The 19,806-nt window shown below is 47.4% G+C and overlaps 5 protein-coding genes across 5 annotated transcripts; 4 read left to right on the plus strand and 1 right to left on the minus strand.

The window, feature by feature from the left end:
* Window positions 1-4,348: 4,348 nt before the first annotated feature.
* Window positions 4,349-5,419, plus strand: F5891DRAFT_960752 (uncharacterized protein; the record flags this gene model as incomplete). Its single annotated transcript, XM_041375766.1, is given in 3 exon segments — window positions 4,349-4,568; window positions 4,582-5,109; window positions 5,175-5,419. Coding segments are annotated over 3 exon segments (993 nt in total), but the record flags the coding sequence as incomplete, so codon positions are not given.
* Window positions 5,420-5,609: 190 nt separating this feature from the next.
* On the plus strand, window positions 5,610-6,428 carry F5891DRAFT_1194742 (uncharacterized protein; the record flags this gene model as incomplete). The annotated part of the gene is made up of 2 exons (XM_041367998.1): window positions 5,610-5,825; window positions 6,228-6,428. The coding sequence occupies 2 exons, from the start codon at window positions 5,610-5,612 to the stop codon at window positions 6,426-6,428; spliced, it is 417 nt and encodes a 138-aa protein (XP_041220503.1).
* Window positions 6,429-14,385: 7,957 nt separating this feature from the next.
* On the minus strand, window positions 14,386-15,420 carry F5891DRAFT_1060465 (uncharacterized protein; the record flags this gene model as incomplete). Its single annotated transcript, XM_041362876.1, has 2 exons — window positions 15,109-15,420; window positions 14,386-15,047 (listed from the first exon to the last, which is right to left on the minus strand). A coding segment is annotated over exon 2 (568 nt), but the record flags the coding sequence as incomplete, so codon positions are not given.
* A 2,897-nt stretch (window positions 15,421-18,317) lies between these two features.
* F5891DRAFT_1060468 (uncharacterized protein) lies at window positions 18,318-18,862 on the plus strand. Its single transcript, XM_041362877.1, has 3 exons — window positions 18,318-18,443; window positions 18,501-18,700; window positions 18,753-18,862. The coding sequence occupies exons 1-3, from the start codon at window positions 18,323-18,325 to the stop codon at window positions 18,816-18,818; spliced, it is 387 nt and encodes a 128-aa protein (XP_041220505.1). The 5' UTR covers window positions 18,318-18,322; the 3' UTR covers window positions 18,819-18,862.
* On the plus strand, window positions 18,803-19,378 carry F5891DRAFT_1060469 (uncharacterized protein). Its single transcript, XM_041362878.1, has 3 exons — window positions 18,803-19,050; window positions 19,100-19,183; window positions 19,252-19,378. The coding sequence occupies exons 1-3, from the start codon at window positions 18,966-18,968 to the stop codon at window positions 19,311-19,313; spliced, it is 231 nt and encodes a 76-aa protein (XP_041220506.1). The 5' UTR covers window positions 18,803-18,965; the 3' UTR covers window positions 19,314-19,378.
* The last annotated feature ends 428 nt before the right edge of the window (window positions 19,379-19,806 follow it).

The raw sequence follows: 19,806 nt of genomic DNA on the forward strand, positions 1-19,806 counted from the left end.
GGTTCCTTCAAGTCAACATCCGCCGGAAGATACGTCCGGGCCACGAAGTCATCCTGACTTTGCACAATGGCACTCCATGGCACAACCGCCTTGTCCTTCCTGGAGCATATCCCTTTGTCCATGCATTGAACAATTTGTCAGGTGATGCGACGACAAACTCACGATAGTGCGATGTAAGAAAGGCCCTTACTATGGCCTTCTTCTCCTCAAGTTTGGTGTCGGTGATGTCCGGAAGGAGTGGCATACCCTCCCCGTCCATTTCGAGTTCGAAGGCTGGTTTTCGAATTCGTTTTCGACCTCCCTTGACCTGACGTCCTCCATCCCGTTGTAGGGATTCATTTCTGGCTGGGCTTGTAGAGACTGTTTTTACCTTACCTTATGTTGGCACTTTTGTAGCTTACATAGGCAAGCAATCTTTTCACCAGTTACCAGTATGAGTCAGAGTCCTCAGTAGTTTTTATGATATTTCCTCTCCTCTGAGCCTTAAGCCTAGTCCAGAAACCCTTTAGGGTCGAATAGCAGCTAGGTTCTGCAAGACCCAACACATTGTTCAGACTCACCATCTGAATTGTTGTACCTTCACCGTGCCCCGGCGCCTATCATTGTGATGCTCAATATGTTCAATCTGGTATACATGGTTCACACACTCACCGAACTGTTCCTGCGCGTACTCCTGCCACACTGGCTCAATGTCCTCCCAGTCCTTCATCTTCATGAAGCTGTCCCCATCTCCTAAGGCCTCATTATCATCATGCCTGCATGAATATTTTGAGATGAAAAATCTCCGTCGATGGATAAATGTACTCACATCCCGAACAGCACCTCGCCCTTTTCATTCTTCCAAGCCGACATCACAAACACTCTCATCCCACATTGCCTCCACATCTCGTTCGAAAAGTGCTCCATATATGCCGGACCCTTCTTACGAGCGACTTGTGCTTGTATCTCCGGAGGCGGACAGTTGTTGGACCACTCTTCGGCTGTTTCTTTAGCCTTCTCCAACTCGTCATCATCCAATTCAGCCATGACTCTCTTCACCGCCGCCTGATAATGTTTGAACATACCAGGATCTCCTGGCTTTACCCCGGACTCGTCCTCAATCCTCTTCAGCACCTCTTCGCGTTTTTGCTGGTAGACCACCATCCTGGGCGTCCATTTCCTCCCATACTTGATCATGTCCTTCCTTTCCTTCTTTTTCTTGTTATTGAACAACCAAGTCTTGTACACCTAAGAGTTGATGAAAGAATGTGACGTTAAAAATTTAGTTTTTCAACACAACAAAGAAGCCTCACCTGCTTCCTCTTTTTCCATTGTTTTTGGTCCAACTTCGGAGCAAACAACCTGGCCGCCCTTGCTATGGCAGTGAAAATTGCTCGCTTCTCACTCCTTTTGGCAGCAGTCCACTCAGGAAGGTAGTTCTTCAACTCCAAAATCTCCTTGTCCGTGAGCTTCTGAGACTGTGGTTGACGCATCCTGTGTCTTCCGGAAGTCGTGTTGGTGGAATGACCTGTTCTTGTCATAGTGAATCAGAATGCAGAAATGGCTAAGGATTTTCAAGGTGAAAGTATTAATGAATTGTGTGAAGTTGAACTTTGAGCAAAGCCTAATGATAGGTTAATCGGCCCATATTGGACCCTGAGCCATTAATGGAAATGAATTTGTAATAAGCCAACAGGACTGCACCGCATCATATTGCAATAACAATTCATTACACCTGAGCTGATGCCTTGCTTGCAACATTAATAAACAAGATGAAGATAGGTAGATGCACCCCAGTGCAAAAATCTCACAGGGTGGAAGCAAGGGGCAGCAAAGGTAGGAAGACTTGGGTCAAGGTCCCACTTGCAAGCACGAGGCAACATGCCTACAGGTCCATGCCTAACTCTCCCCCGGAATCACCAACAATTCAGCCTGTTAAGGCACCACCTCCTTGGGAAGACTTTCCTGACAATACTTACGAGCAGGACCAAGGCTCATTTGAGCCTTTGCAACTCCCAAAAACCATGGCAAGTTCATGTACAATGTTGGAGTGTCATTCAAACTATGGCTAAGCATTCAAAATACAGAGTCAAAATGACTACCTCAGGCAATGGCTGCCAAGGCAGGAATCACATCTACATCACCTCCTCGATCGAGAAGCTCCACCCGAAGACAGGAGATGCATCATCTGCCAACAGGATGGGGTGTACAAATGTCAAGATTGTCTTGGCGAGCCACTTTATTGCACAGGCTGTTGCAGGAGTCAACATCGTAGCAATCCTTTCCACTGGATCAGTCAATGGAATGGGTGATTCTTTGAGCGGAGTTGTCTAGCTCATGTGGGACTCATTATATACCTTGGCCATGATGGCAAACAATGTCCAGCGGTCACCGATCGGTGGAATTTGTTTGAAGAAGATGAACCCGAAGACCTGCTCGAGCCTGAAGATCTGCCATTTGTGTCCAGACCCGAGTTCCAGCCAAAGGAAAACACCATGGTCATTGTGGACAAGTCCGGAGTTCATCACCTGGAGGTTCGATGCTGTGAATGTCCGAATGCCATGAGTCCGGACATTCAAATGTTTCGACACAGATTTTTCCCTGCATCTTTTAACAGGCCAAAGACTGTGTTCACCTTCAGAGTGCTCAATGATTTTCTACTGGACAGCCTTGAATGCGGCACCTTGGCGATGAACTATTACAGCAAGCTCCGGCGAATGACCTCCAGCATGTTTCCACACCTTGTTCCGGTAATGCCTTACCCTCATGATCTACTGGACATCATATTGACAAAGCACATTGCAAGGACCGATACAGAGAGCTCATGAGGGTTGCTCGACAGTGGAGGCAGTTGAAGACAATGAAATGGCATGGCTTTGGCCATCGTTCTGATAACCCGAGCACAGGAGAACTTGCATTATTTTGCCCGGCATGTCCTCAGCCTGGGATTAATGTGCTGTTGTCAGAGGATGAATCTCTTGATGAGTGAGTCCTATTCTCAACCTATGTGGCCTCCATAATAATACTAGGGATCCAAGCTGGAAATACACCCAGTCATTTGTGATGGACGGAAATTTCAAAGCCGAACATCTGCATCCCATTAAGCCATTCGATGAAGTTTGGCTGTCCGATGGGCTTGGATTCATGGTAGGAAAGGACAGGTATAAAATGCATCTGGCAGAGGCTGCTGACACAGTGGAAAAATCAAGCTGCAACAATCACTGGGCAGTAAATCAAGCTAATGCTGCTCGGCACAAGCTGGAGTCCACCAGTATCGGGGGAGTTGCCTGTGCCAGACACAGTTGCTTTGTCCCTCACTCCATGGTGGATTTTCAGAAAGGCGAAAGGCAAGCCACATACACCATTCCCCATTCACAAGTTAACCATGGGTCACTTGCAGACAAATGAACATGGACTATGCCCTTTGCGAGGCTTCCCGGCACAACATGGAAGGCATCACCAGGGCTGTCACCTTCTATGATATTAATTGTCAATACAACAAACACTTTCTTGGATCAAAGTCGATTTCTAGAAATGGCACCACAACTAACCATCATTCCCGGAATTGGGTTATGGCACGTTCATGGCCATCAGGACAGCTGCTATGTCTGATATGCTTCTAACTTTATTGAAGGCATTGGTCGGATCGATGGAGAGATCATGGAGATGCTATGGGCACGGTGTAGGGATTCATTTCTGGTTGGGCTTGTAGAGACTGTTTTTACCTTACCTTATGTTGGCACTTTTGTAGCTTACATAATCAATCAATCTTTTCACCAGTTACCAGTATGAGTCTGAGAGATCAGCAGTTTTCTATTATATTTCCTCTTCTCTGAGCCTTGAGCCTGGTTCAGAAACCCTTTAGGGTCGAATAGCAGCTAGGTTCTGCAAGACCCAACACATTGTTCAGACTCACCATCTGAATAGTTGTACCTTCAACGGCTCAATTTGATCTCCCCTGCTGCTCGGGGAATGTCATCTCCCCACCGAAAGGAATGCCTTGATTATCAGATGAATGACTCCAATTTCTGCAAGATGATTCGCATGAAAAGGACTCTATGCCGGAAATACAAACTGGCTAGGAATGGTATCTTAGAAAGTGGAAAGGCATTCGACAGACTCGATGAAGCAGCACCCTTACATTTGAAGACAGAATGGTTAGCCAGGGAGAGGATAGCTCAGTCAAGCAGATTGAATGATCCTTCAGCCATGGATGAATATGAGATCAATATCAAAAAGGGTACGTTGAGTTCCATTGTCTCCGTCGAGGTCTGAATTAATATTGCACTCAGCACCTAGCAAAAAGGAGATCGAGCTTAGATTGTTAGAGGAGGGTAATGCCCGCAATGCAGCACCCTCTCGCAGATCTGTGGCGACATGGATATCAACAGGGTTAGCAATTGAAGAGGCTCAGATTGCATTGCTCATCAAGGTCCGAAGGATCGGAAGAAGATCCACCGAGACACAGAGATTAGACATCGCCCGTCAAAGAGATCGGCTCCAAGGCCAGATAGATGGATTTGCTCGGTCTGCTCTAACACATCTCGGGGAGGGATTTGATGCAGATGATGAACCTGAAGACTTGGACTGTAGACATTCTAGATGATCTCGATGATGACCCGGCGGATTTCACAGAGACATCTCACACATGGACAAACTCTCCCGATCTAACTGTAATCCCATTGCCATCAAACCTGGGGGTTGATAGATGCAGACAATGCATGGCAGAGGATCTGATTCCCCTGGAGATGTTGCTTCGTGAAGGGCAGGCCAATGATGCCCTTCACAATCTCCGCATTTACCTTTGCAACAAGGCCATCCTGTTCCGAACAACCGTTAGGCAGGCCAATTCCCAGGCCCTGAAAACTCGAGCTTTGTCCCAGGTGACGTCGGTGCAGCAGGCAGTCTCCCTCCATGCCAGCATATATACAAAGACAAGGAAGCAAATGATGAAACTTGAGCCGGGGCAAGACCAGCTTCAGAAATACAAACCCCTGCTTTGCGAGCAACTCAAAATCAGCACTGCAGTGGGCGACCCAAATGCCCGAGGTCAACGAAATGAATCTTTGGCTTGGTTTTGGTCTGTTGAAGTCGACCTCAGGGGTCCTGATCAATCGTGGAATGAAGAATGTGAGTTCCCACTTGCATGTCATATCCCGCGGTTACCTGACTGGACCCATGCCAAGTTTACTGAGTCCATTGGCTGAGGGCAAAGGCACTACAGGATCGATGGAGGGAAGAAATGCTATTGGTCACATTGGAGATGGATTGGACATGTAAGTTCTTTTTGTGGAAAACAACCATATGGGGCGAGCACATGCAGGAATCATTGGAGAAACGACTTCCGGGTCACGGATGCTACGCCGGAAGGCAATCCCACATGTATTCATTGCTGGCACAGGATGCGCAGGCAGCTTTTAAGACCTACAAAACGTGTTGATAGAGGCTGGAGATGAATGAACATTGTTTTCTCATGAAGTCCCTTTTTCCACATACATAATTGACGCCCGGAATTGTCTGGGTCAGCCCATGTCGGAGTTTGAATTTTGTATCCATCCATCAGTGATTCTTATCTTCACATCTTGATCATCTTTCACTTGTATTGCCAGCGCCATAGTCCTGTATTAGCCATGTCTGCATCTCATGCATCCACTTCTGGCACTCTGAATCCCGGAAGCCATTACCGACCTCTGAAGCTGAGCCTTGCAACTATTTCCTGCACATTGGCAATGGCTGGATCGCGCGTCCGTGCAATCATCTCTCAATATTGGATGGAAGCTGCCAACAATGGTCTATCTGCTGACCGGATCAAGTATTTTAAAGCCGGGCTGCAATGGGAGATGAATGTATGTTACCACTGCCCTGATGACTTTGTTGGTCAATGCTAAGAATTTGAGCAGACATTTGTCACACCACTCCTGCAGTACTCCGCTTCACAGAATATCGTGTCGGTTCTTCCAGGTCCCTGTCGCTTATATCCTTAAGTTGTATCCCATGCTGACCTGGAACACGGTTCCGGACGACAGTCTTTTCATTCCACCTCCTTTCATTTCATGATGAGCCAATTGCAGGACATCCGTCCCGGATTGTGTTCAGCATATACATGTCCATGGTGGATGGGAAACACCACAATCCCTGATCAACCATGGCAGTGGGATGAAATAATGGCTTCCTGCAGTCTCTCACTACCAGTATTGGGCGGTAAGATGTCAGCTGAATTACCTTGATTGATGACTTATCTGTTTCAGCTTAATGTTGAGGATGATGCTTTGGTACTTCCAGAGAAGTTGAAAAACACTTCGACTCCACCACTCATGGGACTGAGATTCATCAAAGAACACATGGAAGCATTGCTGGAGGAGCAAGATCAGGGCATCGAAGCTAAGATGGGAGAGGTGAAGATGTACACTGACATGTTAGAGAAATTGAGGAAAGGCAAAGGAGTGTAGTCCCATTCACTCTTCATTGTATACAAGATGTAACATATTCTATGCATTCAAAAATCTCACATTCGAGTCCCGGACGCCCAGGTCCCGAGTCCTGAATTTCAGAGGTCGGGGCTCGGAGACCCGGAGCTCGGCAACTGTGTTGGGTGTCAGGGTATCCAGACCATTGGAGATAGCATGTGTCAGTATTTTGCGTTTCATGGTTTATGTTGGGTGAATATGGAATCGGGGATCAGGGACTCGGTATTCAGAACAGTGTCAAGTCCCAGGTCACGAGCTCCGAGTCCCGAGTGCCGAACCCTGAGTCCCGAGTCCCGAATTTCGGAGGTCGGGGTTTGGCAACCCAGGAGCTCGGCAACTGCTGGGTGTGGGTTTCGGGACTCAGGACTCAGAGCTCATGACCTGGGACTCAACACTGTTCTGAATACCGAGTCCCTGACACTTGATTCCATAATCACGAAACATAAACCATGAAACTTAAAATACTGACAAATGCTATCTCCAATGCTCTGAGTACCCTGACACCCAACACAGTTGCCTGAGCTCCGGGTTGCCAAACCCCGACCTCCGAAATTCGGGACTCGGGACTCGGGGTTCGGCACTCGGGACTCGGAGCTCGTGACCTGGGACTTGACACTGTTCTGAATACCGAGTCCCTGATCCCCGATTCCATATTCACCCAACATAAACCATGAAACACAAAATACTGACACATGCTATCTCCAATGGTCTGGATACCCTGACACCCAACACAGTTGCCGAGCTCCGGGTCTCCGAACCCCGACCTCCGAAATTCGGGACTCGGGACCTGGGCGTCCGGAACTCGGTATTCAGAACAGTGTCGAGTCCGGAGTCCACAATGTCGGGGTTCAGGGTTTTGTTAAATGTGTATGGCAATAACAAATGTTAATTCGAGCGTATTTATACATCTTCCCCCAGTCTCAAATATCATGTGCTGAGGTCCAGGTGTCGGGACTAAGTACCCCGGCACTCAGGACTCCCATATGTCAAGTCCCGAGTTCCAATTATCGAATACCGAGGCTTGCATCCAAATTATTTAGTCCCACATATCACTTGGGAAATGCTCAAAATTGAGTATTGAGGTCCAGATCACAATTGGTACATGGTATTCATTTGTTGGAATGTATATAGGTCACAATGCTTGCTCTTTGTTTGATCTTTCACACGCTGTATGGACCATCCACACTAGCCCATCCACATGATGGAACACCAGCATAAATATGAACAGCATCCCTCATATACCATGCCCAAGCAATCCGATCCCCTTCCACATCATACACTCCATGTCTCACAATCTTTCCGGAAAACTGCAATCATACAGCCGGAATTGTACTTGAACTCCAGCTGAAGGTTTGGCATTGTCATCCGAGCATTAGAATAGTCCCCCACATGGTGGTGAGAATGTCGAAGCATTCAGCAATGGACATGTGGTCTCGATGATGGGGGGTTTCCCGATTGGAAATGATGGAGAGGGTGTTAAATACGGATGCCCAGTACTGCAGGGCCTCCGGCATCTGTGGCAGATCCTTGCTTACTGCTATATTTCCAAGGTTTGACAAGGTTCTCAACCCTGCCCAGTACTGCTCAGGATGCATGACTCTGAGTGCCACGGATGCGAATGGCTGCTGGCCTTGCAATGGCTTTGAGGATATTCTCGCAGGAAGGTCCCTTCAATGATGCAGATACCTCCGGATCGGACACATTCTTTGGGATTGGTAAGTATGACTGCCGGAATCACCATCTCATCAGATCCTACCTTGTGTCCCTGTTGAAACCATGCCGGAGATAGATTGATGCATCCGGGAGTTGCTCCAACATCTTCCGAGCCCCGGTTGAACAACCTTTGATTAGTTCGCCAATTGCCATCAGCCCTTACACTTTTTTCGAGGCTTGGAGAGAGCAAATAGGTGGCCTCCCTGATTTCCTTCTGTAGGTTCCATTAATATTCGATATCCATTCGAGTAACAATGTATATTACACACCTGGGTGGTGTCTGTCAGGGCGTCTGGGAGATACCATGCAATGATGGCACCAGATGCATCAAGAATTATTGCAGGTTCATCGACCAACCTTTTGCCTTCATGGCCAGGAGGACACCTCTCAAGCAACCTCGCCTCTCTATGTTCATTATGCCCGGTGTCCTTCGGGGAGATCAATTTGCTATATCTTGCAATATCCATCTGCATCTGAACTGTCATGCAGGAATTTGAATGATAAATAGAATTTTCCGAATCTGCAGGAAGACCCACTGGGATTTTTAGATGCCTTTATGAGTACATCAGCCAAGCGATTCGCACGCCATCACCAGATCAGTGTCTAGGTTGGGGGAAGGTATGACTGGGCCTCCTCCAGTCTTCTCTGCCTTGAATTTCTGTTCAGTATATTCCCCTGCTTCATAAGTCACAGTCAGGGCCCAAGTGCGCCAGATGTTTATGCTATCAGGAGGGGAAGGGGAAGAACTGTTCATGCTGGATGTTAATCTTGGGAAATCAGACGCTGAATGCTGGATGTCCTGGACTTTGGTGTTATAGGAGGTGGAGATAGAGAGGATCAGATAAGGGAGCCATGGATAATTTTGGCTGCTGTCAAATATGTATTATTATCCATTGCTCAATGAAATACTACCTGATTGGAAGTGTGCTGGTCATCAGATATTCATTTGTCGACTCCCGGGTCCCGGTACTCGGAAGTCGGTACGGTTGACCCATATTTGGGTGGTCGGAATTTGGCGTCTCATAGGGCAACACAAGCTTCATACTGCCATATCAGGAGATCACCTGCTGCTCCGGGAACTCGGTAACTGTGATTTATTACCTCCTCTGAGTAAGGTTGACTTGCTGGTCATCAGATATTCATTTGTCGACTCCCGGGTCCCGGAACTTGGAGGTCGGTACGGTTGACCCATATTTGGGTGGTCGGAATTTGGAGTCTCATAGGGCAACACAAGCTTCGCACAGCCATGTCAGGAGACCACCTGCTGCTCCAGGGAACTCAGTAACTTTGATTTATTACCTCCTCTGAGTACAGGTTGACTCACATTTTGGTGGTCAGAACTTGGCTTCTCGTAGGGCAACACAAGCTTCGCACTGCAGATTCCACATTCTGCAAGACAACCTAAGCACCATCAGAGGCCATGTCAAGAGAGCACCTGCTGCTCTCTTCAGAAACATCTCAACTTTGGTTGGCCATTTAACACGGAAAGTATTAACTAAATTATGTGTTGAGTTCCGGGTCCCGGAACTCGGAACTCAGAACTCGGTACAGTTGACTCCAATTCTGGTGGTCGGAACTTGGCTTCTCGTAGGGCAACACAAGCTTCGCACCCCGGATTCCACATTCTGCAAGACAACCTGTGCACCATCAAAAAGTATTAACCAACTTATGTGGTGAGTTCCGGGTCCCGGAACTCGGAACTCGGTACAGTTGACTCAAATTCTGGTGGCCGGAACTTGGCGTCTCATTGGGCAACACAAGCTTCGCACTGCCATGTCAGGAGATCACCTGATGCTCCAGGAACTTGGTAACTTTGATTTATTACCTCCTCTGATTTGGTTGATGTACAACTACCTCAGCTCCATCATGTCTACAATTATGATACACATGGGCCCACCCATCTATATTGTATACCACCCTCGGCCCACCCGTCTAATACAACATCCCATACAACACCCTCGGCCCACCGGTCTAATTAATATGCGTCTGGGCCCACCCGTATAATACAATATTTTATAATACCCTTGGCCCACCCGTCTAATTTAATATGTGTCTGGGCCCACCCGTGAATGTGATAACAAGTACCTACCCATCTATCTCATACACATCTACCTTAATACACCCATCTGCATAATATCCAGCTACCTCGGCCCACCCGTCTACCTAATATTCATTTACATCAGCCCACTCATCTACTCTATATATTCCCTGCATGGGCCCACCCGCCTCCATCAGGAATAATTTGCCTCCCGGCCCATCCGTCATAGTCGAGAATATTTTTATCATGGGCCCATGGTCCGCTGGCCCATATCATACGGGATATTATGCACGTCTGTTCCCTCGTATTATACGGAGATAGGTCACTGTAGTATGTGCCGCTTCTTCGGTGGGCTTTGTGACCATGTCTAATTGAGAAGTGGAGTTCATCAAGCCTTGGTCAAGACTCCAGGAGCTCTGCTTCTGTGTTGGACTAGTTGGGTATGATGCCAGGGCGCCCACAACTGTGAGTGCCTCTACAAGAATCACATCTCATATACCTAATCACCATAAAATCAATGATGAGATGCATCAATCATAAGAGTTGAGATACGGAGTTCTTTGTTCCAAGTCCTGCGTATCTGTAAATCTATTTATTAGTGCTTGAGGAAGAGATGAGGAAGCAGAGCCCATTGAGAGCCCAGATCCGTGATGCTGATCGAGGATTCTTTGGTACAGGATGGGTGGAGCATACGCGTGGGGGTTCGCACATCATCTATTCCGTGAGGTGCAAACTCCCACGATGATACAGGGCATGCGCAGATGGGTCTTGTAGTATGGTGGTCCAAATGCAACTTAATTAAATCAAGTGCACGCACAATTTTCACGCACACACACAAAAAAATCACGCGCAGAGACTCGACCATTGTTTTCGACAATCGCAAGTTGCTCCTTACTATATTATAAATACTAATTGTGCAGTATTGTAGTACTAGCTGAATAGGAAACAAATTAATCTAGTGAGATATCAACCGGGCTCTCAGCCCCTCAAGCTTGTCCTCCACAAATCCATATTCCATCAAGAGACACCTTGTTTCCTTCACGTTTGCGATGGAAGATTCCCAGAAATCACTGCAAACCTGTGGAATCTTGACCAAATCAAGTTGTGCAATAGTATCCCAACCAGAATAGAAGACATCAGAGTGTTGGCGGTCACAACATCTTGGCAGGGTCAGCTTTTGGAAAATGTTCAATTCTGACATCGAGTTTGTTGGCCAGCGACTGAGTTCAAGTTCCAAGACAACACTAGGGTTGGTGGAAGAACCCAAGAGAAAGCGATGTTGAGGTATGCCATGGCTTTCCAATAATATCCCTGGCAATAAAACAACATTAATTTTGACCCTACCAGTTGTGAGCAGTGCTACAGATTCATTTGCAACACTAAATATTGATGATGAGAGCTCGGAGGTTGTGACTAGGGAACTGCACAGGTAAACCCCAGGTATTGGAGGCCATACCCGCACCCGCACCCGGCAAAAACCCATACCCACTCTGACGGGTACGGGTTTTTGGCGGGTACAACAAGCTCAGACCCGTACCCACACCCGTGCAGGGTTTACCCGCAGGTACCATAGGTATCACCACTAGTGCTTAGCACATATGTCCAGCACACATCAGCGAATGCTGACGTGACTCGAACATATGTGGATGGCACAAGAAGGAACCCGGGCATACAAGATGTTGCCCAAATGCACGACAGGCTTGAACTTCGTGAGATCAATGACACCTTTCTCTGTGAGCACGTCTTTGCGGACATGGATGTACTTGACGTGTGCGAGAATGAGGATGTGACTGGGGGGGGGGGTGAGTTCTATCGATTTGTAGAGCTGTTGGGAGGCAATGTTGTTAGTGAGCGAGTGGGTTCGGTGTGAAATGGAATTACCTCGCATTCCATGCTAAAAGTGCTTTCCTTGACACACGAGGCTCTTATTTGCACCTGAACACACTGTTGTCAGTGCATATATCATGTTATGAAGGTGCACACGTATGCTTCTTGTGTACACAAGGATCTTGGGAGTCTGTTGGATGGAGAAATGGTATTGCCCTAAGCTATATACATGTGTTCGAAGGAGCAGTCCTGGGCATCTATTGAAATGAGGCAAGCTGTGAAGCACCATAAAACGCACCATACACCCTCTGCAGCTTAGAGAAAGACATAATCCCTCCAAAGTTCAGCCTCATCCATATTCCATACCATCAACATCCAGTAAAATGTCAGAGCTCAGTACAATCACCACTCCCCTGCGACGGTTTGAAGGTCATGAAGGACGCATAAATGCAGTCGCAGTTTTCCCTGATAAATGTCGGATGGTTACGGGCTCGTACAACACAATGCTTCGTCTGTGGGACTTGAAGACAGGTGTTGTGTTGAAGAAGATGGTGGGGCATCGCAATCCGGTGTGGAGATTGGCGGTATCACGAGATGGGCAATTGATAGCAAGTGGTGATGAAAGGAGAGAGGTCATCGTCTGCGCAGGATGTACGAGAGGGTGCGTGTGCAATGTATGAGAGGGTGCAGCGGAGGTCTGAGAAAACGAGCAAGGAGTAAAGACAAGAAAGAATGATAAAGGACAACTCACATGACAATAGAATTCAGCTGTGGGACTTGACAATAATTAGTGTGATGAAGTAGCATTAAAACACGCACATCTAGAGTCGACTCTACATGCGCTGCGTGCGCGCGCTGCGAATGCACCCAAGCGTAGAATGGCTACACTGCGACTGTGACGGGTACATCACGGGTACGGGTATTTGCGCGGGTCACGAAATCCTGACCTGTACCCGTACCCGGCAGTACCCGTACCCGTGCAGTTCCCTAGTTGTGACAGAAGCAATAGTGAAAGTCGAAATAGAATTGCTGAAGGAATCCCATATACCATGATGGAGGAGAACGACGTCGGAAAGACAGGATGCTGCGGTGACCGTGGGAATATTTCCGTATGATTCAGCATTGCGACCTCAACAACGTTATCAAGAGGCTGTGTCGTCGATATTGACGGATTCCTCGGCAATGAATGTTGCATCATTGACAGCCAACTCTCGCAAGGAACTGGGTTGTGGTCATCCACAGGGTACTAGTAGGGCACATGCCTTGAAGACTCCAGCATCTTCGTCCCGCCCACATTTGATATGCTTCTAAAGCCCAAGAATAATAACCTTTGGCTTAGGAAATAGATACATTTTATGATAAGTATTACTTTTGCACAAGTCTTTGATACTACAATTTCTTCTTTATACAAAACTTTCCTTTTTATCTAGTACTTTGATACAGTGCGCGCGATTTTTTCTGTGTGTGCGCGCGATTCTGCTGTGCGTGCGTAAAAATTGTGCGTGCACGTGATTTAATTAAGTTGCGTTTGGACCACCATACTTGTAGGGGATCAGCAGCATTTAAGTAGCGGTGAACACAGTGAGTGGCGTGCAAGAAATCACCCTTTGTCCCACATGGTGCGCAACTCTAGCACCGCACCAAATCATCAGATCGCTATGACAATAACAATAATATATAGCGATCACAATAGTGTGCATGCTATTGTGCCATAGACAATAGAAAGGGTATCCGTAATTGGTAATTATTGACAGCAAACAATAAAACAATCAGTAGCGGTTAAATTTGGTCATGCATCCTTAAATCTCATTAGCCTCCCAAAAATCAGAGTCGTCCTCTTCCTCTTCCTCTTCCTCTTCCTCTTCCTCTTCCTCTAGTTGAGAGACAGTTACAGAAGTCGTGAAGCTGGGTGTTCCACTCTGTGCGTTTTGAGACATTGGCGGGGCAAACCTAGGGTACGGGCAAGCATATGCAAACACTATGGTAGGTGCTGCCACAGGTGCGGGAGAAGCAGAGCTTCCGGAGTCTTCACCAGCTGGGTATGACGGCGGAGCGACCACAGTTCCGGAGTCTTCACCAGCTGGGTATGACGGCGGGGCGACCACAGCTGTGGCCCGTTTACACGTGCCGTTGTCCAAATGCCTTTTGTACGAATCACCTCTCGTATAACTAGTCACCACAACGTTAATAATGAGATGCGTCAATCATAAGAGTTAGGATACGCACGACTTTGAACAAAGAGAACATTTAATTCTCTTTAGTTTGGAGCCTTGGTGTTTGTCGGATAATGTGTGCTTACGATAGCCGTGGGGTCCAATTTCCCCGCCGTCTATCGAGCAAACAAATTTCCCTGTGGGTTGACCGTATTCATCAACTACGGGTTTCTGTCCCAAGGTTTGAGAGTGCGACCTCAATGAGATGAGAAAAAAAAAACTCACGAACAGCGGATCGCTGTATATCTTGTGTAAGCTTGTTGTTGATTTTTTGGCCTTGCAGCGTCGACGGACTTGACAGCTTGGTGCTTGAGACAGAGACGAGGAAGCAGAGCCCATTGAGAGCTCAGGCCCGTGATGCTGGTTGAAAATTCCTTGGTGGGGGATAGGTGGAGCGTACGCGTAAGGGTTCGCCACTCCCGGAATAGATGGGAAGAGTTGATGATATAGGGTGCGCGCTGGTGGGGGAGCAGCGACATTTGGCGGTAGGTATTGGCCAATCTGAGTGGCGCGCGAGACATCAACTGCAGGGGGGTAATGACCATTTTGTCCCGCTTGGAACGCGTGGTGCGCAACTCCAGCACCCGCATCAGTCGAAGGTACGACAGGCGTGTATTGGGGCGCGGGACCACGCGTCCAATGAGGCGGCACACCGTACGGGTGGTAGGTGGCGTAGCCTGGATAGGGAATGTATGCGGGCTCGGGCCCGGGTAATCGACCCATATGCATGCTACTGCTTCCTATGTGTCGTGTTGCTTCGGAAGAATCCGAACTGTGTGGTGAGGAGGCAGGGGGGGTGGATTGGGTCATCTGGAGGTGACAAGTAGATATGGTTAGAAAGCACAGGCGTTGAAGCTGGGGAGAGCCGTACCTGGGCTCCCATATAGTGATTTGAGATGTTAAGGTTGTCTGTATGCGTCCGTGGTGATAGAAAGTCCAGTAGATGAGGGACAGAGGGTGAAGGCCACCGTTGTATATGCTCATCCACCGCTGGTATTCTCGAGGTTTGTTTCCACTGGGAACTTCCTTTCGGGGAAGATTGTCTTTGGGGCGCCATTATTCACTAAACGGACGGTGGTTGTTTCGTTCGACGCGTCGGTTTTTCTTCCACACTTGAGTTTTTCAGTCTTGTTTCAAGTGCACGATGATAAAAAAAAGAAGTGCGCCGTTGATGAACCGTGGAATGTTTGTGTTCCCCTGAGGTCAACAATCTGATTGGGGCATCGTAACTTATGTTTCTGGCTCCGCGAAATAGTTGAATAATCGTAAGTCCATGGCCGATTCGCATAAGTGACAAGACTCATCAGGTCTCCACGAGTCATGTCGGTGCTCTGGGAGAAACTGTCTGGTGAACTTGTCAACAACGGTCACCAAGAACGAACCCACGCGAGGTGCAAGAGGCGATGCAAAATTCAATGTACACCACTCGCATCACGTTCTAAACCCGTGCTTTTAGAGACAGCCAGCATCCAACTCGAGGGCACTCAAGAGCGAAGCTTCACAGGAAAGATCACCATAACAGCATTTCCTTGCGCGTACTCACAATTTTATCTGGTTTCCTTTATCACACCATAACATGCCGTCGTAGATTCTGGCCCAACTTGATTCCTCTGACCAGGCTAGAGAATATTTTCGACCAACATTTGATTTTCCTATCTTCATATCTACACATCCGAGTTGAAGGAGATCGCCGCCTTGCAACATTAGTCGATTGACGTAAAGGTGTGTCTTTGTGACCCAACTGAGAGCCTACAACCGATCGCTTTTTAGTGTTTGTACGAAGAGCAAGACAACATAAATCGCAAGGAATAACCTCCTGGCCCAGAAGGACAGGTGATACGGATGCCGTGAACGGTAAAGGAGCAAAAATTCACTTACCCATGACATCGACTCAAGGGAGCACCAAAAGCCGCCTTCACCGTTGAACAGTCGTCTCTGGCATTGCTTTGAACTGCTGCGGCTCATAAAGACAACACAGAAGCGACATCCGCATGTCCTGGTGCAGCCTGAATCCAGAAGTCTGGATCGGATGGAGCGACAGCATGTGCGTGAAATAACTGATTATAAAGGTGAAACTGCGTTATTGCTGGGCAGAAAGTCATACCTGAGGACACAGGGGTATCTTTGACACTGCAATGTACGACCAGCGCATTGGTATAGACTTTCGAAGTGCAGCAAAACGTCGACCAGGTAATATATTTCCAGTCATAATCATTCATGGTTTCAATACTGATGCTTCGACCACGCTAAAGATCGATTGTCATTTGGTTGCCATATGACCTTCCTATTCTCCTGCCAGTGCGCCTTACAGTTTGCGGTGCGTGTCAAAGATCCTCTGCGTCATTTTTGATGGGCCTACTCTGAGGCCGCACTCGCATCAACTTTGCAATGGTTTCGTATATGACGCCATAGGTGCAGACACGCATTTGAATGAATTTTAGACGATCGTCGACTTGGTGCAGCAAAATGCGCTGTGCGTGCATGAAGAGAAGGAATACTGTTGGTTGACCTCCGAGTCGGTCCTCGGATTCTAAGCGTCACATCCGAATCCCGATAGTTAGCGTTTGTTGTACTGTTGTTTAATTGTTGACTCTCACGTTTGCATACTGCAGCCTACAGCACACTACTTGGTTTGGCCTACGAGAATGCGAAGCTGGTTGAATCTAGCGAGCTTGAAAGTGAGGTCAAACGAGCTTTTCATCATTTCAGTGCAAGATTGCCAATTTGCGACCTTCAACTTCCAGCTCATGGATTATGATTCTATCGTGGACTCTCCTTGAAGACAAGTTTCATGCTCTGAAGGAACTCACGTTGCGCCGTGGCATGAGAGAACCACGCGGGTGGATGCCGCTCCAAGGTCAGATCATATTCTGTGGATTGTTCTAGAGCAAGCTACGGTCATCCTCAGCTAGTAAGGACATATCGTGCAAAGATCCAAAGATGTGGATTTCGCATCAAGTGCTGGTGACTCAAGTACCCATCACCGGAGCATTGTAACCTCCTTTGTCCCTCTCAAGGTCCATATAACTTCGTGAACCTTGGCTCGTGCATTTCTCTTAGATCCATCCAAGTCAAAAATGTCACTCCCTGGATTAGTGTCAACACCTGTATGAAGTTGAAAATCGAACAGTAAAACCGGGCTTACGAACGCGGCAGCCTGATAACATCCGAACCGGCAGTCACCAAACACAGGTGCGTTTATTCTGCGCTCCTGTCGAATTCCGTCAAGGCGATAAGCCACTCTTACTTACCAAAATGGACCTATGATCTGTAACACATGTAGCGCTGACCGAAATCAATCATATTTGTGGATGAAACAATTTTTATCGCAGGGCCGTACGTCGTATGATCGGATCTAGGGTCTATTTCAATACTACCCTGGATGGGAAGGTTCAAGGTACGTCTGCATCAAATTCCTTGTCGTTAACTGATGAAAACGAACAGATGCAAGTCTCAGACATGTGCAGCAAGGCTTTTTGACGTCTCGGAAAAGCCTTGAGATGTGTTGGCCAAATAATGAATGTCGGAAGTGGATATTTCCGGGAGAGAAAAAAGCCGCTGAGTACATGAATATTGCGGCACCGAGTAGTGCGGCTAGGAACCCCACAGGTAAATTGAATAGTGTGACTATTATGAAATTGAAAGTGTGTTCAGTGCCGTTGTCGTGGAACTTACCTGTTGAAGTTTCTAGATTTGGCCAACAGATCCAAAGCATGGAACCAGCGCACAGGTGGTCGAATGTGCTTCCTGCCTGCATGAACCTTCTGATGCTCATGACATACTATTTATGGCAATTGTCATACAACAGTCCGCCGGCATCCTTCTTTCAGGGGTACAATATCTACCCCTATCCAAATCTTTAAAACTACGCGCTTCTAGTCTAAATTTTTTTAAATTAGCCCATAACAATGGCATTTCACTTACGAGCACATGATTATACCCACATCTGGGCCCACCTCCTCATAAACATCATTTTCATGAGCACTAAAGTGTTCCCTTCCTGGACCGGAGTGTGCTTTGCCGTTAGCATGGCGGCAACCTGGCTTTTCGCTGTCGTCCTAGTACGAATTCCATTTACCCGCAGAATGTTACTACAGGATTTATCCGGCCTTTGCATGCTATGCTCGGTCTTTTCGGCATTGTGGATATGCGTCTTCCAATGGTACGATCGTGGGACCGTGAAACCGGAGATGGTGACATGGGCAGGTAAAGTCGCAGCACTGCATCTTCAGGAACTCCAATTAATGTACATGCATACCGAAGATGTTCTAAAACTAACTGCCATATTGTTGGGTTCTATGTTGGCATGGCAGGTGGAGTTCGTAGTCATGTTGTGTTTCTGGGGGAATTTGCAGTGGAAAGATCCGATAGCGACATTTTGGTGGTTGATCACCTTGGGTCCGGCGTTTCGTGATGAGGGCGACCCGGAGAATGATCTGCACTTGTTTACATATTCCTCGCTGGTAGGTATTTCATTTAGTATCTATAACCAAGCTAATCAATATTACGTTCAAGCTCCACGAGGATCCTGATTTGTTGTTCTTGCAACTTGACGAGAAAGTTTTTACATCTGAAGTCTGAATGCTCACGGCATTGGGCTATCTCTTCTAGACCTGGCTCTTCCATATCTTTCCACATCGCTACATATGTCGTAGGCACCTAGGGCGTGCGCCCCCAAGAAAGTCTCTTTCAAATTCTCCGTATTATTCCTCATCAAACACTAATTCAATGCCTTCATCCCTTGCGGCCGCTATCGCAGCTTCTTGTCTCCTCTTAAAGTGCATTTTCAATGGAGTAATAATGTCACACTGCCCTGCAAAACAACGTCAGAAAACCCCGCAACGACTTTCCCGATGACCCACCTTCTATGAGCATCAATCTCACCACCAGCCGTTCAATGGAATGTGATCACGTGTTCAGGCGCTTTAGGTGCACAGCTTATGCTGCTGTGAAGCGAACACCAGAATACAACATGTAAAGAAATATACCAGTAAGCAGTGGATTCAGTTCTTACTTGACACCAGAACCATCATTCCCCGCTGCCTGACTATCGCTGCTGAGAAAACCTCCTCGTAAGTGATAATTCCGAAATTTGATCGATGAAAGCTGAGACCGCACTCCACTGCTCTAGTCAAAATTCTGGAATATGGCTTCATTCACCGCTAAAACGAAAGAGACATTAACGATAACACCTTGCCAAAAATTTGAAGGACATACCGAAAGGGTCCCAGGCATCATACACCTGCCAGGTGGAGAGCGAATCATGACTTGTTCATCGGATGGCTCGCTGCGAGTGTGGAACTTGAAGAGCGGGAAACAGATAGGAGAAGACTGGAGAGACGGTGAAGGTGAAGGTGAAGTGTAAAGGCGATATTACGAGCGCGGGACCGAGAACGACGAGGAGTGTATCACTAGAACACAAAGGTAAATCTCAGTTCGTTTGAAACGACTCTATTGATCTATGTACCTAGACAACAAAGGTAACTCCGAGCCGTTAGTTAACGTAAACGGCGGGTACGAGAATATACGTACATCTCAGTTCGTTTGAAGCGAACGTTCGGACGCTGGA

This window comes from Suillus fuscotomentosus (assembly GCF_016647785.1).
Source record: "Suillus fuscotomentosus strain FC203 chromosome Unknown F5891scaffold_73, whole genome shotgun sequence".
NCBI classification, from domain to species: domain Eukaryota; kingdom Fungi; phylum Basidiomycota; class Agaricomycetes; order Boletales; family Suillaceae; genus Suillus; species Suillus fuscotomentosus.

Excerpts from the sequence above, each read along its gene's own strand:
- F5891DRAFT_1060468 (XM_041362877.1), top strand. The coding sequence starts at position 18,323 with ATGTTACTACAGGATTTATCCGGCCTTTGCATGCTATGCTCGGTCTTT. Across the intron at positions 18,444-18,500 it reads GGAGATGGTGACATGGGCAG|ATGTTCTAAAACTAACTGCC; the intron begins GTAAAGTCGCAG and ends TGCATACCGAAG. Across the intron at positions 18,701-18,752 it reads TGTTTACATATTCCTCGCTG|CTCCACGAGGATCCTGATTT; the intron begins GTAGGTATTTCA and ends ATTACGTTCAAG.
- F5891DRAFT_1060469 (XM_041362878.1), top strand. The coding sequence starts at position 18,966 with ATGCCTTCATCCCTTGCGGCCGCTATCGCAGCTTCTTGTCTCCTCTTA. Across the intron at positions 19,051-19,099 it reads AGTAATAATGTCACACTGCC|CTTCTATGAGCATCAATCTC; the intron begins CTGCAAAACAAC and ends CCGATGACCCAC. Across the intron at positions 19,184-19,251 it reads TAGGTGCACAGCTTATGCTG|TTGACACCAGAACCATCATT; the intron begins CTGTGAAGCGAA and ends TTCAGTTCTTAC.